The sequence below is a fragment of the Panthera onca genome, chromosome B1, assembly GCF_046562875.1.
Source record: "Panthera onca isolate mPanOnc1 chromosome B1, mPanOnc1 haplotype 2, whole genome shotgun sequence".
NCBI lineage: Eukaryota > Metazoa > Chordata > Mammalia > Carnivora > Felidae > Panthera > Panthera onca.
Window position 1 is genome coordinate 85,017,630 of NC_138342.1, and position 17,057 is coordinate 85,034,686.

At 36.0% G+C, this 17,057-nt stretch overlaps 1 protein-coding gene across 1 annotated transcript in view; it reads left to right on the forward strand.

Moving 5' to 3' along the window:
- The window catches only part of BANK1 (B cell scaffold protein with ankyrin repeats 1), a 313,953-nt gene that overhangs the window by 145,511 nt on the left and 151,385 nt on the right, over positions 1–17,057 (forward strand). The window contains exon 8 of the mRNA XM_060654547.3: positions 6,735–6,931. Coding sequence (XP_060510530.3) covers positions 6,735–6,931 — 197 coding nt within the window. The remainder of the gene's footprint in view (positions 1–6,734; positions 6,932–17,057) is intronic.

Here is a 17,057-nt window from a genome sequence, read left to right on the forward strand (position 1 = left end):
TGAAAATTATTACCTTTCTTCAACTTTCGCAAATGTCATCCTTACTCCTTTAATTGGCATCCGATTAACATCCAGGGAAAGTGACCCTAAAACCATCTGTGACATGGCCTCTAACCCAGAAGAAAATCAGAAGTCCCCAGTCCTCTAATTTTGTAAATGAAGAAACAAAGGTCCAGGAAGATGAAGGAGCTTTCTTAAGCATTATAGATTTTGTGGCTGAGCTGGGATTAGAAGGCAGATCTCCTGACTTTTTATCTTCTCTTTGTTTTGTGTTTCATTGTTTTGTCCTATGGTGGCCACCTGGTCATTCTACTTTGAGTGAATAAATATTTATGATTCCAGATAGTGATTTATGAGAACAAATGGATTACATGGTCATGAGCTTCCAGTTTGCGTAGTCATCTTTTAAATTTTTAAAGCTTATATTCTAACCTTGGGTATATATTCCCATTCTATTATTCTGGTGAGCTAAGTTAATCTTTTGAAAGCTTTGGTTTGATTACTTTAATCTAATTATTGGCCATCATCTTTTATAGGGATTATCTTGAACTGTTAGAAATGGCTCAACACAAATAAATATATGACTCAATTTCTTTACTGTGTGCCAACTCACCTATTAATTTTTATTTGCAAAACTGGTGAAATTGAATTTTCCTTGAAAAATACCCCCAAACCATTTAATTCTGCTCTTCTGAAATTACCATTCAACAGACATTGGTTGAAACAACTGAAACCTGAAAATTTATTTTGTCCAAAAAAAAAAAAAAGTCAAAATCAAATTGACCACTCTTTAGTGTGAATTGTGGCTTCTTATTTACACCTGATAATAAAAACAGACGCAATGAATCTTGATTAATTCAATGAAAATTTCCGTGAAATGAAGCAGAGGTACACTGCAGATTAAGCAAACTTTAAAAAGCCTTTTATATATTCTTAAGGAATCCATTATTTTAATCCAATAAGTAAGATTATAAACTGTTTATAAAATAAATACTGTAAGTTTAAGAAAATTGCTAAATGGTGTATGAGCTAAGATTAATAGGACTTCTGTTTCTCATTACCATGTGCAACATCACAAGAGTCTTTTGCTTCCATTGTAACAACAACAAGCAAGATGATTTTCAAAATCAGTTCAGCAGAAAGTGAATGACAAAAGAAATCTAAATGAACTAAATTCCAGAAAGAGACAAGGCTTTCACAAGAAAGAAGAAATTTATGACTTCCTTCGTTCCTTACAGAGCAATAAGAACTCCATAAGAGACTCTTAAGGACTGAGAACAAACTGAGGGTTGATGGGGGGTGGGGGAGAGGGGAAAGTGGGTGATGGGCATGGAGGAGGGCACTTGTTGAGATGAGCACTGGGTGTTGTATGGAAACCAATTTGACAATAAATTATATTTTGTTAAAAAAAAAAAGTATTGATGAGGAATAAAGAGAAAGCAGCTGAACATTTAGCATACTTTTAATGGCTATATTTAGGCTAGTGTGATGGACAAAAATCCGAAAGAGCCCCAATTACAGGGTGGGTCTGCATCACCCACTATCTCTCTTTTGTAGGCTGTTGTAACTGCACAGAGCTAGTATACCAATAGCTGGAGGGCAGAAAAACTGAGAGAAGTCCTTGGAAAACATGTCTGAGTCTTCCCTGAAGACCTGCTTAGTGGCTGCTGAAGAGTGAAAGGGAGGCAGGTTTGCTGAGACAAATCCCACCAAAGCTCTTACTGTATGGAAAGAAAGTTCTAAATACAGAGAGGCATAAAAGCTGGAAGAAATCCCTCCAAACTATTGGGATGGTAAGGAGTCTTCCTTAACTGAGTGTACTACGGAGGTCCCATAAAATCCAAGGTACTCTGATGTGAAGAAGTCTGGAGGTATAACTGGAGAGAAGAGAGAATTATATAGTGACCCAAAAGCTGATAGCCAGTCTGTACAGCAACTGAGATTTCTAGATTCTCACCAGGGCTCAGATCCCAAGCTGTTCTGAAGAAAGTTATGATCCTGCCCTCAAAATATTTGAGGCCAGTTGGTAATTGAAGCTAGGTAAAGACACAAAATTGGCCAAGCTCAGCTCATCTACAGATAAATTTGAGTCAGTTGTCTGATTGAAGAAATAGTGTGCCTTATTCTGGGGATAGATATTTACTTTGGTTCTTTAATACAATGCTCAGCATACAATAAAATATTACAAGAAATATGAAGAAGGAATAAAAGGTGACCCTTGGTCAAGAAAAGAGACAATGATTAGATGCAGACAGAAGTGTTTCAGTTGTTGAAATTATCAGATGGAACATTAAAGTAACTATGATAAATATGTTACAGAATGTATTGTCAAAGTCAGGCAACATGAGTAAAATGAGAACAATTTTATCAGAGAAATGGAAATTATAATAAAAAAGGAAATCCTAGAGATAGACAATATCTGAAAAATTTTAAAAATTAGATGGGCTTCATTATAGAAACAACAAAGTGAATCAGTAAATTTGAAGACAAAGTAAATTATTCAAACTGAAAAAGAGATGAAAACTCCAGATTCAAAATAAAGCCATAAAAAAAGAACTAGCTCAGTTCATCTATACATTAATTTGACTTGATTCTGATCCAGACTATATAGGATAATATTAGATAATCTAATACATGTATAATTGTATTTCTTTAGTAACGGTGACAGAGAATGGGGCAACAAAGTATTTGAAGGAATAATTGCCAAGAATGACCCAAAATTGATGAATGACATCAGTCCACAGATTCAGTAAGCCCTGTCACCCCATGAGCAGAATAAATACAAAAATGTTGGGGCATCTGAGAGGTTCAGTCAGTTAAGTGTCCAGCGTCGACTCAGGTCATGATCTCAGGGTTCATGGATTCATGCTCTGCGTCGGTCTCTGTGCTGGCAGCTCGGAGCCTGGAGCCTGCTTTGGATTCTGTGTCTCCCTCTCTATCTGCCCTCCCTGACTCATGCTCTCTCTCTCTCTCTCTCTCTCTCTCTCTCTCTCTCTGTCTCTCTGTCTCTCTCTCAAAAAAATAAACATTTAAAAAAATTGTTTTAGGGGCGCCTGGGTGGCTCAGTCAGTTGAGCGTCCGACTTGCCTCAGGTCACGAACTCGCGGATTTTGAGTTAAAGCCCTGCATCGGGTTCTGTGCTAACAGCTCAGAGCCTGGAGCCTGCTTCAGATCCTGTGTTTCCTTCTCTCTCTGTTACCCCCCACTTGCTCTCGCTCTCTCTCTCTCTCTCAAAAATAAATAAGGATTTAAAAAATTTTTTTAATAATTTTAAAAGAATGAATACAAAAATGTCATACCTACACACCATAGTTAAACAGCTGAAAATCAAAAATAAAGATAAAATCTTAAAAGTAGTTGAAGGAGGAAGGGGGCGAGGGTGGGGAGTTTGTGCTGGAGAAAGCACATTCCGTACAGGAAAACAATTACAAAAATGATATCTGACTTCTCATCAGAAATAGAGGCCAGAATGCAATGCAGTACACAAGTAGCTATGACTCCACTTCTATGAAATCCAAGAAGAAATAAAACTTACCTATGTTGATAAAAATTAGCAGGTAGTTGCTTCTGAAGTGGAGAATTGACTAGAAGGGAACATGAGAGGATTTTCTGTGGTAATAGAAGCTTTCTTTAGCTTATTTTCGGCTGTGGTTACATGGTGTATAGAACTGTCAAAATTCATCAAACTCATCAGTGCAAATTTAAATTATACTTAAAAAAATAAACTCTATGAACATAAATATCTTTACACAAAAACATTAGTGATTATGTGATTACGGACAGGCCTATTTCAGATACAGAGGAATCCATTCATGTCTTAAATTCCCGTAATAATCAAAGCAAGGTGAAGATAGAAAAAGTATGATTTTATAAAAAGTATACCTAAAAGCCGGAACTAATTCTTAGCATAATGGTACCTTTATTGACATGAATACCTTTATTCACATATATATAAATATAATATATGCACATACTGAGTATATTTAATTTGATGTTCTACAAAAATAAGCTAAAGATCATGATTTAATTAACATTAAAATAACTAACATAGCTCCTCTGCATCATTTCAAATTCTGTGAAAGGTTAACTCTGTCATGCTTTAATTAAAAAAAAACTTAATTTAGAAATTTTTAGTTATTGACCATGTATATTAGCAGGCTGAGCATTTCCTACTTAGTGAAAATAAGCAGGCAAAATAACCCGATCCAAGATAATGAAAAATATTGCTGTAAATGATTGTTTAAGCAGGTTTAAAACTGATTCATCGTTTTGTAAAGGACCAACTATTCTGGAGTCAAGCTCTCAGGATGGTTAGTACTTGGGAATAATGGAAAGAATCAGAGATTTTAATGTTGGAACAAAGATAAATTAGGACAAGGATGCCTTAAACTATTTGATGCAGTAGAGATAAAGGGAGGAAACTAATATTTATTGAATGCCTACTATGTTTCAGCCACTTTCCTGGGCACTTTTTCTGTTAAGTCACTTAATTATCTCAATAGCCCTATGACTTGGAAGAGAAGGCTAGGCTCAGATAATTAGTAGCTTGTTGAAGTTCACGTAGTAAATACCCGTGCCTTTGTAGCTATCGTGTTCTATATTGCCCAAAGGATTAGAATACATGAGAATTTAGAGGAAATACATTTCACCCCAACAGAAGTCGTAATTATCCACTAATCAGTGTTGTCTAACCAAAACACAGGCCGCCTTAGGAAGTAAAGAGCACTCTGTCATTAGTGGTATGCAAGCAGTACCCAGATCATCTCTTATGGCCTCTGGGAATACAATTCTATTACTGGGTAGGAAACTGGAAAGATACCGTCTAAGGCTCTGTCATGTCTGTAACTTCAAAAAGCCTTCTAGTAGATTAATGGATTTTAAGCTACCACTAAAAATGAAGTAGAGAAACGGAAAATAAAGAAGCCAACCTTCAGACCTCTAGTATCTTTAGCATGATCACTATAATCTTAATTTGTGTATCAGAAAACATGGTTCAGCACAGCTGTTAGGAAAGGTACCCTGGAAAACCATGACTGCTTGTTACAATACTTGTTACTCTTTTTCATGCACAAGAGAGATTCTTAATGAAGTTTGTTGTTTTTAATATTATATTATCTTAAACTTGAGGAATTCACTGACAGGAGGTAGGTGACATGAAAAGGTGACTGTATTCCTATAATGATTGAACATTTATTTAATGAAAATAACATTTTAAGCTGTATTGACAGTGATGTAAAAGTTCATCAGAATAGCAATGTGCAGGAATAATGCGTAAAGCATTGATTGGGAGGTGATGATGTTTTTTGTTCATTGTATGGTGTGGCAGTGAGAGAGATGACCCAGGGCATGTAAAAATCTCATGTTATCATGTGAATATTTTTCTTCCTAATTTTGCCCTGGTTTAATTACAGCAGAAAATTATATTTTATAATGACCTTTAATGAAAATAAATAAAAAATTCTACCTTAATACCTTTTTAAGAAAATACATAATTTTTTATTTTGAAAATGGTACCTACCTTAGACAGTTTCAGCTTTCACAAGCTCATCTTCATAAAATATTTGATAAATTTTGACCCACTGCACACAATATAAGAAGGGACCAGTGCACTTATCATTGAAATATAACCACAGATTTACATATAGCCGTTTAGTTCTAACACATTTTGAAGGGTAAAATATTGCCTTACAGTAAGTTCTTAATGTATCCTGGAAGTTTTTCTTTTGTTTTGTCTTCTGTTAAAACATGCAAACCAACAAACTAATTTACTGTGCCCCAAGACACTCAGGTGAATTGAAAACTCAAAGTCTAATTCTGCTCTCTTTTCCTTTTGTTTCCCTTTAGCCTACAATATAGCAAAGAGGAAAATGAGGCCAGATTCAGTTTTCCAAAACACTATGGAAGAGAATTGACTTTTGCTTTGACACCTTTCTTTCTGTTGCCATACGTCTTCACACTGCTTGCTTCTGATAATGTCACAGCTATTAAAGCAAGCTGATGTGTAGTTTCTATACCACATTTTTTCTAGCTAGTTGTGAAAATAAAGACTAATAACAAACCATCACTCATCTGTGTGTGTTTTGTCACTGAGGTAGCTGTTTACATTCACCATTTTATAGTGATGCATAATTAATACTTCTAATTGATAGCTAATAACTAATTATGAAATTCAAACTCCAAAACATTGATACAAAAGCTGTAAAATCCTGATAGAAATTTCCGTACTGAAGATGTTCATAAAAGTGCTCGCCTGTATTTTCTGTTGCAGTTCCTTTTTGAAAGAATCTAATATAACCCCTCCAGGAATTATGTGTCCATTTCAACTTCAGAAGGAAGCAAACCAGGCGTGACAGCAGAAAATACAAAAAGGAACCTATTTAATATTGTTATTTAGTATTTGCCTCATGTCAAAGTATCTTCAAAAGGAGTTATTACAATGTGATATTTTTGTTTTGTTTTATATTTAAGAGGTTGGTGTGTCTTTCCAAATTAAAATTATCCCACAAGTAAGAGTGAGGCATTAATACTAATGAGAATATTAGTTTATATTCATTGTAAGATGAGAAATAGAAAGGAAGAGATGCTACATTGTTAAAACCACCGATGAAAAATCACACAAAAATCTGTTCTGCTTTGTGAGAACTACTTTTAGGAGTAGATTGTGTTTATCTTTTTCTTATGGAGTTCCAGGTATGATAAAAACATATTAATCCTATTACCTCTCATCCTTACAGATACTCATCTCAAGGAACTTCCAACCCTTCTCCACTGTGCAGCAAAATTTGGTTTAAAGAACTTAGCTATCCATTTGCTTCAATGTTCAGGAGCAACCTGGGCATCTAAGGTGAAAAATTTGGAGGGTTCAGATCCAGCACATATCGCTGAAAGGCATGGTCACAAAGAACTCAAGAAAATCTTTGAAGACTTCTCAGTAAGTTTTTTTTTTTTCCATTTTATCTCTAGGACGCTTTTTATAAAATAAGTGTGTTTGCACGCGCGCGCGCGTGTGTGTGTGTGTGTGCGTGCCTGTATGCACATTACTCTTTCGGGAATGATGCTGCTTCTCAGCTAGTTTGTAGTGTCTTTTGGTCCTGAAAAAGCATTTTGCAAGATAGATCAGCTTGTTTTAGCATCACCATAAACCAGCTCTGACTCCACGCTCCCTCCCCTAGAAAGCTTTTAAAAAGCTTGTCTTTCTGGTTTCTATACAGCCTGTTCCATATTGGAGGGGAGATGGTGAGAAGGAAATGAAACTCTATTACATTTATTCTTTCATTCAGGAGTCTAAGTAAGACACTGTTAGGCACATGAAATTAGATGAATAATTGATAGGTTAAAAGAATACATTTTTAAAATCATTCAAAAAGTCTACTTAATAAAAAGTTAATTCATGTTACTTAAATGTGTTTCTCACAGGGGCTTCCTTTTCTCATGCTGTTAAGTCCCTCATCCTAATTATGTAGGTTAAAGCCTGAAATTTCAGAAGCATATTAGTCTAGATTTTAGCAAGAATACCACCAAGGGAAGATTTTGAAGGAGGGGATACTACCTTAATACATAGAACACATTTCGTGTTTTCATAATCAGCTTTAGAAGAGCAATTATTTTCTCTTGTAACAAGAGAAATGTTATGTACATTTTGCTTGTGAAAGTGAATTATGCTTCTGATGGCTCTTTGGAAAACATAAGAAAATAATTGGCGAATATGTCAAAATTTGTCTTTTGACTCTCATAAAATAAATAATTTTATTGCCAATGAACAGTTAATAAAGAACATTGAAATACAATGAGTAGCTTCTGGTCATTTTACCATTCATTCTGATTATTAGGTTAAGTCAATGTAATACTGGACTTCCATAAACTAATCATATTTGTGGATTCCAGAGAGTCAAATGACAACCAATCTAACTTTTTCCCCACTTTTAAGAAATAACAAAGTAGTTACCAGAATAGCATGGATATCATTCACAATGAATTACAATAGGATATCTTTTGCTTTTATTTAAAATAAATGCAGAAACAAAAATAAATAAATACATAAATAAGGGTTTGTAACAAAATTTTTAAAAGTACTTATTATTATTCTATGTCCTTCAAATCGTGAATAAGAATTATTTTTATTCCTGAAAAGATTTTAGATAGTGATTCTCACATATCTGATGAGTGCATTCACTTTAGTAATTATCCACTCTATATAGCCATTGACCAATGGTATGGTATCTGTCTCAGGTAAGCTAATGAATCAATTCAGCTTTGCGTCATTGCCTACAGTACTGTTGTGCAGTCCATCTTGGTTGCCTGTCTCAATTCTCTACAACCTTATTCTCAAATTTTTAACCTCTGGTGGACTTAAGTTAAAATTTCCTGTGGAAGGGGCGTCTGGGTGGCTTAGTCAGTTAAGCATCCGACTCTTGATTTCGGCTCAGGTCATGATCTCACAGTCATGAGATTGAGTCCCACATAAGGCTCTGTGCTGGGCGTGAAGCCTGCTTAAGATACTCTCTCTCCCTCTCTACCCCTCCCCTGCTCATGCTTGTGCATGCACTCACTCTCTCTCTCTCTCTAAAAAAGAAGAAAAGAAAAGAAGGAAAGGAAAGGAAAGGAAAGGAAAGAGAAAAGAAAAGAAAAGAAAAGAAAAGAAAAGAAAAGAAAAGAAAAGAAAAGAGAAAAGGAAAGGAAAGGAAAAAAGAAAGCCTGTGAAAGTCTTTAGCATCCAGGGTTACTTTCTAACATAAGCTCTGATTTTTTTTTCAAAGAGTAAGGCTTCCACTTCTCGTTCTCCAGTGAAGACTCCCCTTTTAACAGATGCAGCTTCATGCAAACTGCATGTGCCCCATAAATAACATGATACTAGATAATAATGGCAGTAGATAGGAATGTTAAGTTCAAAGGTAGAATTGTGATGTATATGGGAAATAATTTTCTTTTTCTCTCACATCACATGGATATTTGATCTCTGCTCTTGCAGTAATAGCACTGATTCAAGTTGATGGCATTATGGTTTTATTATCCATAGTAGTACTGAAAACATGAAAGAAGTATAGGTGTTAATTAGATAACATTCTCAAAACATGAGAGGTACTCATTTGTAATGGAGAGATTCTGTTCATAGATTAGTATGGATAACATAGATAATAATCACTGCCTGTAGGTGACTCTTCACTCTTTTATAATGGCTGCATTCTAATTTTGCAGTTATACTTGATAATTATGCTATAAAACTTATTAAATGATGTTATATATTTTGTTTCTTCGTGAGCTATTACATTTTGTCAGAATGTCCATAGTGGACATTGCCATTATAAACAGGTTACATCAGTTACTTTGTGAGTGTTCTGATGTCAGTAAGGAAGTGACTATAACTGTTGCAAGGGACAGCAGTTTTATAAAGGTATATTATGGTTATGGATAATTAGGTACAATAATTTTTCAAGCTACCAAAGACCTTTTTGCAAATGTGTGGTAAAGAAAATGGGAATATATCTGTTAGGTTGTGACACACATCAAAAAGTGTGTTTCCTATTGATTTACTTTTCTGACTATTCTTCTAATCATCAATTTTATTTAAAATAAATCCAAATATCTTATCTCCTTAATGAAAGCCAGAGAAACACATGTTGAAATTTTATATTGAAATTATGGTAACTAAGTCTCTCAAGAGTATATCTGAACCTGATAGAGAAAAAAATATACAAGCTCATTAGGCTGCTACAGTACTTTATTGTTTCATTAACAATATTTACATAGCTTTAATGTTATAATCACACTGATAAATCTAGATTGTCACATACATGTTCAAACTTTCCTTTAAAAAAAACCACTTTCCATTAACTATTGTTTCAGAATGGTTGAAAGAAGTTGATATTCATTCAGGTTTGAGGTTTACAATCCAATGAACCATACTTCTGTGCAGAAGAAATACATATTTTTAATTTCAAACATATTTTGCCCCCAACTAACTGACTGATATGTTCAATTCTTCCTCATCGCCCATCAGTGAAACACTCTTAATTTTAGGATTTCACAGAGAATTACAACATGATATGTTTGAATAAAATGGGTAGAAGGAAAAAGCCAATTGTGATTTTTTAAAACACAGGGAAAAAAAAGAACCATTGGCAAGCATTCACAAACAAAATGCCCTCCCTATCTTAATGTAAACTATTTGAAGAATAAGAGAAAAGAAAAAAAAAGAAGGCTCAAATAACATCTCTTAATTTCTTCATGACATTTTTCCTTTGAGAAGTTAATAATTTATACACAATCTGTAAGTGGAATCTATTGTGAACAGATAGCTTTCATAATGTTATCTAATTAATACCTATACTTTTTTTTCATGTTTTCAGTACTATTATAGATAATAATACTATATATTTCTAAAATCCATAAGGTCTTTCAAATAAACTACTCTATTTTCAGTTTCTGACAACGTCTCCTCAGAAAATTACTATGAAAGGTGGATGGACCAAGAGGATAAGGGTTGGTGCTTAAATCTACAATTGAGTGAGCCACGATTTATTTAACAAAGTTCTAGAGGAGATCCCAGACTATTTCAAATAAGAAATAGCAATATTGACAATTAATTCAGTCCTCTGAAATGTTATCTTTTAAATAAAAAATGCCTGAAAAATTGAAAATAAGCTGAAACTTTGGCCACAGATAAAGACATAGTCTCTGAGTCAATATAAAGTATGCAGCAAAAATTAGAATTTCTTTTAAGCACGTACTTCCTTATATTATCTTGAATATGTCACCCCACCCATCTCCATCAGTTTAAAACACTTAACAAAATGATGACATCATTATGTAAATGGACAGGGAGATATATCCTCCTCTATTGGCTGGCATGGAATTGGAGAACATATGTTTATTTCTCTTAGGAACAGCATTCAGACTGATTATCTTTTTTCTTCCACCACAGTGTTCACTTATGTAGTTTTATGTATATGTTAATAAGATCTTAATCATAAATCATTTCATTAAAATTTAGGAATTACAAAATCAGCTTTCCATGTACTTTCTCTAGCTGGCAATTTCAGACAGACTCTTCACTGGGAATCTTTCTATTGTTTTCATCTGTGATGAGATTCCTATAACATCTTGCTCTCATTGACTTAATCTAACACTGCTGTTTGCCTCTGTGGACAGTGGGCTTGTGTGTGTGTGTGTGGTGTGTGTGTGTGTGTGTGTGTGTGTGTGTGTGTGTGTGTGTGAGGGGGAGGGGGCTGTTGCCCTCTAGTGTCTGGCTGACCGACAATGACCCTGAACTTTTTCAAATGGTCCAGGGTTTGGAATGAAGGTACAGAAAGGTAGATGTTAAACCACTTTGAGAATCCCTGTATTAGGCAATGATGGACTGACTGCTGTGGAGAACCTGTCACTCAGAAGTTAGACTTTATGTTTAGGCCAGTGAACATCACTCTTCTTGACTATCTCCCTCAGTCTTAGTATTGCTCACTTGGTGCTTTATATACTATTTGTTCTCTGGTAGAGTGTTCATTTAATTTAGTATATATTAGTATATACTTATTCTGTCTAAGTAGCTGCACACCCTGCTTTGCCAATGTAGTTCTTCTTTCTTACAAGTCTAGAAGCTGATAATCGGTAATGGGCTCCCTTCCCTTCCCACTGTTAGGGGCACTGGAGGTGCTCAGCATGTATTTACTCAATGATGGAGCAGAAGGTAAGTGTCAACTTTAAGGGCTTGTTTGATCTCACTTAACCAATAATATCCTTAACTAGGTCCCATGATGTAAATAAAATAATTGGTCATATTCTCTCTCCATTCAGGATTTTTTTAAGTTTAGTTTTAGAGAATTCTAAATTATCCCAACTGCTATCTTCAGTATATGTTTTTAATAGGCCAGCCTACAGTACATTTTAGAATTCTGGCCTTTGTTCAGTATTGATGTTGTGTTAGAACTAAAGAACCTGGAACAAGTCACATAACTGCACTCAACTGCATGCATTACAAATTCATTTCTCTGTTATGCTTTTGGAGCTACTTAGCAACCTCTTTCTAAAATCCCATTAAATGCACCATAGTGGCTATTACAGAGTTTTACCCTTCTGCAAGTCCACAGACCCAGTTTTAATACCCTAACTCTGCAGCTCTAAACATCCTGTTAAACTCCCTGAACTCCCCTCGCTTGTTTGCCAAATTTTCCATTTTTCTCTACACTTCGGGCCTCAGGATTCAGCCAGCTCTGGATTTGAATTCTAACTTCATCAAATACCAAGTTTGCATCCTTGGACAATCTCTTTGCTTTCTCTCAGCTTCCATTTCTTTATCTGCAAACGGAAAATTCCTTACAGGGTGTTTTTAGGACTTAATGAAATAAATGTGAAAGTATTAAATATATAGTAGATCCACAATAAATGATATTTTATTCACCCATTTCCTTCGATTTATTGTTGTTTATATCAACTTTAGTTCTCCGCATCAATCATACCCTCTCTTTCTTTTGCATCCTTTAATCTCTCCCATTATATTGACTCTTCCCTGAACAAACATGTTCAAATATAGATATGCACACATGTGTGCATGCACACACAGGTACACACTCCCAAAAGCTCTGCTTTCTCTTCAGTCTGTTTTTCAGTATCAGAGTTAACTGAAATAAATATCTCTTAACTTCACTCTGAAGCTCTTTTGTCAAATGCCGTGAATAATCTATCATGGATCTGATCCGTTGGATTCCTCATACGTGTCCTTTGGCTTAGGCCTTCGCATGGGTTTCCATGACCATGCCATCTTTCTAAATGTCCACTGACTCCTTCTGAGTTTCTTCTCTTACCCCAACAGCTAAAGTTCTTCCTACACAAGCTTTTCCTGTGTCTAATAACTCAGTCGTTGTCTTTAACTTGGGTCTTTCTCCTGACTTAAGACTCCAGTTCAATTTTGCAAGCATCGTTATCTTTGATGTATTTACTTCAGCCACTGGCAGTCTCCAGAATCCTAACAAGGGTCACACCCATACTCATGGTGGCTAATAGAGAAGAATTGCCAAGACTCATATTTTCCCAATGAGATTTCAATTCGTTTGCTTTTGTAGAATTTCATCCTGAAAGCATAATGTCATTGTATTTATTTCATGAGGTCTACTCTCTAAAGCTATGGTGTCGATACTGATTGCTCTAATTAACATGTGTGATGAAGTTTACACTCACTGAAATTGCATTTCCTTTTGACCAGCAGGCATGGAAGTGACATCTCTAGACTAGTCTCTTCTATACAAGCTAATTTGTCTTAAAGAAGCCAGAGAAAAACAAAAGAACTCAAGTTTAGAAGGTTTCTGAGAAATTAGAAGATAAATGATTATAAACACACAGGGTTGCAAGGGACTTTAAAGACCATTTAGCCACCATAAGTAGGCTTTGAATTTCAGTCATTCTCGATGCTTGATGATAAAAAAGGTGTTTGATATAATTCAATGTAGACAGAATATATACTTCTCTACTGGTGTTGTGGTGTGGCTTCCTTCTACATTATATAAAGCCTTCTCCAAGGTCAGATTACATATGAGAAAAGTGCATAACTACATGTATTTTTTAAAAAGAATATTCATCAAATATCATAGCTCTGAGCCAAGCAATATGATTTCTTCATTTCTCCTTATGTAGCAACACCTTCCTTGTGATATATGTGGATGTGAGAAATTAAAGATTATGTCTGACTTATTTTGCCTCCAAAAATATAACGTAAAAGGAAAATAGATGGTACCAGTTGAAGGCTAAATTCTTGGGTTTGTTTTAAATAAATTAATCAGGGGTGCCTGGGTGGCGCAGTCGGTTGAGCGTCCGACTTCAGCTCAGGTCACGATCTCGCGGTCCATGAGTTCGAGCCCCGCGTCGGACTCTGGGCTGATGGCTCAGAGCCTGGAGCCTGCTTCCGATTCTGTGTCTCCCTCTCTCTCTGCCCCTCCCCCGTTCATGCTCTGTCTCTCTCTGTCTCAAAAATAAATAAACGTTAAAAAAAATTTTTTTAAATAAATTAATCAACTTTCACTTGAGCCAGGAAATCAATAGCCTCTTTGATTTTAATTTGGCAAATCAGTTCATTGATTCAACAAATATTTATTGCGTACCTATTAGGTGTCAGGTATTGTTCTAAACACTGGGAATCCAAAACAGACCAAAACTCCTGTAATCATGAAATTTAACCTTTAATGGGAAAAAAGACAGACCATAAACAAATAAATAATTAGAACATATAACGTGTTCAGATGGACATTAGTGTTTAAGAATGAGAAGAAATAGGAAGGACCACCTTGTTTTGGGTGGTATGTGGGGGGAATTTGGGGCAGCGATTTTGAAATGAGTAGTCGGAGAAGTCCTCGCTGAAAAGGTAGCCTTTTGGTGACCACTTGAAACCTATGAAAGTCATGCAGATATCTGGAGGGGAAATGTTCCAATAAGAGAAAACCAGGACAGCAAATGCCAAGACCCAGAGATGCATGTGCCTGGCATGTCCATAAAGGAACAAGTTGGCAAATGTTACTGAAGCAGAGTCAGCGAGATAGAGAATAGTCATCGGCTCAGAAAGGTAACAAAGGCCAGTATCTGTAGGGTGGTATAAGCAATGGTGAGGAGAATGAATTTTGGAGAATGAAAGCCATTAAGGAGTTCTGAAGAGAGGTATGGCATGTTCTGATTTAACTGTCTAGCTGCTGCTTTGACAATAGACTTTACAGGGCAAGAGCAGAAGGGATAAGCACGGATTAGAGACCATCCCAGTAATACAGAGGATACATGACAAAATGAGAGCAGTTTAGACTAGGGTAACAGTAGCAGAGACTGTCAAAAGTGGTCAGATATGAAATATTCTAGCACTTTACAGGAAAGCCAACAGGTTTACTGATTATTTGGCAACAATATAGAAAAGAAGTTGGTAGTTGCTGATGTCTCCAAGGATTTTGGTAGGAGGAATGAATTGCTTGCTATGTACCGAGATGAAGATTGTGTGAAGTGCTGGGGAAGATCCGCAGTTTGGTTTTGGATGTGTTACAATTTAAATACCTATTAGATATTGCAAAGTTTAGAAGTTGAGGTGATAGGGGGTACCAGCAGAAAACAATGAGCACTAGCCCTTGAGGTAGAAAGAGATACCAGGTAGTCTAGTGACATTGAAGCCAAAGGGGGAAAGAAAATTTCACAGAGTGGATAGAGTAGTCGACTGTGAAATGCTACTGACAGGTTAATTGAGATAAGGACAGAGAATCAACCTTTGGGTTTAGCACTGTGGCCATCAAGAGCAGTTTGTGGGGTGTCTTCTGAGGGAGGGAGATGCGGTCAGAGGTATGGGAGAGGTTACAAACCCTTGACATGACTACAGAGAGTCAAGCAGGGAAAGAAAGAGTGAAACTGGGGGATCATTAGTATATAGCAGTTCTTCAGGGTGTTTTACTGTGAAGGTAAGCAGAGAAGAGGTATTGTAGCTTGTAGGTCAACAGACGTATTTCTTTTTCATTTTTGTAAAGACTGAAGAAGTTACATGCTTGGAAGTTAATGGGAATGACCAAGAGAGAGAGAAAAATTAATGGTTCTGAAAAGGTGAGAAAGCACTGCCCAAATCTCTTAAACAGGACAAGAAAGATGCTGATATGAATGATATGTGTGTATGTACATTTATGTATGTATATGTATATATTTCTCCTTAAAATTAATCATAATAAAGTCTTTCCAAGTATTGAAAAGATGGAACAGCGATTCACTAGGAGACGAGAGATTAAGATAGAATTTTCTAATGACACATGAGCTCCGTGATACTTTGGGAATGGTTCTAGTGAATATTTTGCTCTTAGTTTGTCCCAAATATGTCTTATTAGCTGTGTGTGGAAACAAGTGCGAAGCATATTCTATATCAGACACATTCCGTGACTAGTGGTTCGGAATCTCTGGCAGAAATCTTCCAGGGGAGGAGACGCACATGCAGCCTCCAGCTGGGATGGGTGTCTTGGAGAGAAAGTGAGCTGCCAGGGGTAAAAATTAGAGTGTTTTCATCTGTCAGACATTAATGTCCACTCACATTGACAAATCTTAAACCCAAATCCTCAATTTGAGCCTGTGGCTGAGACTTCAGCCCAAACAGGCACATTTCTCCCTTTATTAGTGTTGAATTTGCTTTTCTCAGTACTGCCGAGTCCACTTATTCAAATCTGGCTCTCGCTAAAATATCAGTAAGCCAATTAATCCATTTTCTTAATGAGAACTCTCTATTACAAGAATGGGTTACTGCATAGATTTATATTGAATCAATCGATCTTGCATTTGGTGGGGAGAATGCCAGTCATCCGAGCAATCTGGTTCATTACCGCAGTATTGGACCGCATTGCTGAACACGCCTGCAGCTTGATTACAACTGCACTATGGGAGTGGGGAAGGCTTGGAGGTGATTATTGTTATGTATTGGGTTGGGCTAGAGACTTTATCCACATTTCCCTGTTCCATGTTCTCCACTACTCTCTGAGGGACGGCTGCTTACTTTACATTTTGGGAAATGGAGGCTCATAAATTGGAGAGGTGGTGAAATTTGGAGCCAGAGTCCTCATCAGATGGCTTCCAAAAGAGATGACTAGCCATAAAAATAATAAGAACCTACTAACTTTAGGGTATCACCACATGAATTCTATAATGATTAGAATCATTCTTCTCAATTTTAGCCTGGACTATAAAAGTGGAAGAGAAAGGGGATGGGCACAAAGGGAGCCATAAGTGATCTAGATTTTAATAATAAGTACTCACTGAGTGAACCAGTTCATCACCTCCAATCTCCTTATGTGCTCTTCCCTTGGCATTCCAAAAATTATGTCCATATAATGCTTCCAAATAGAATGTCTACCTCATCATCATATTATTACCATTATAATTTCCCCCTATTTATTGAGCACTCATTCTGCACCTGATATAACAGGATTGTTAGAGGAGGGAAGGAGAACAGAGAAAACCCTGTACTTTTATTTTTCTCTGAAATCTACTTTGTTGAATGTCAGAATATTGTAAGGTTCAAATTATGTATACGAAAGGCCTTTGGAATTATACTGCTTATCATTCTTTTT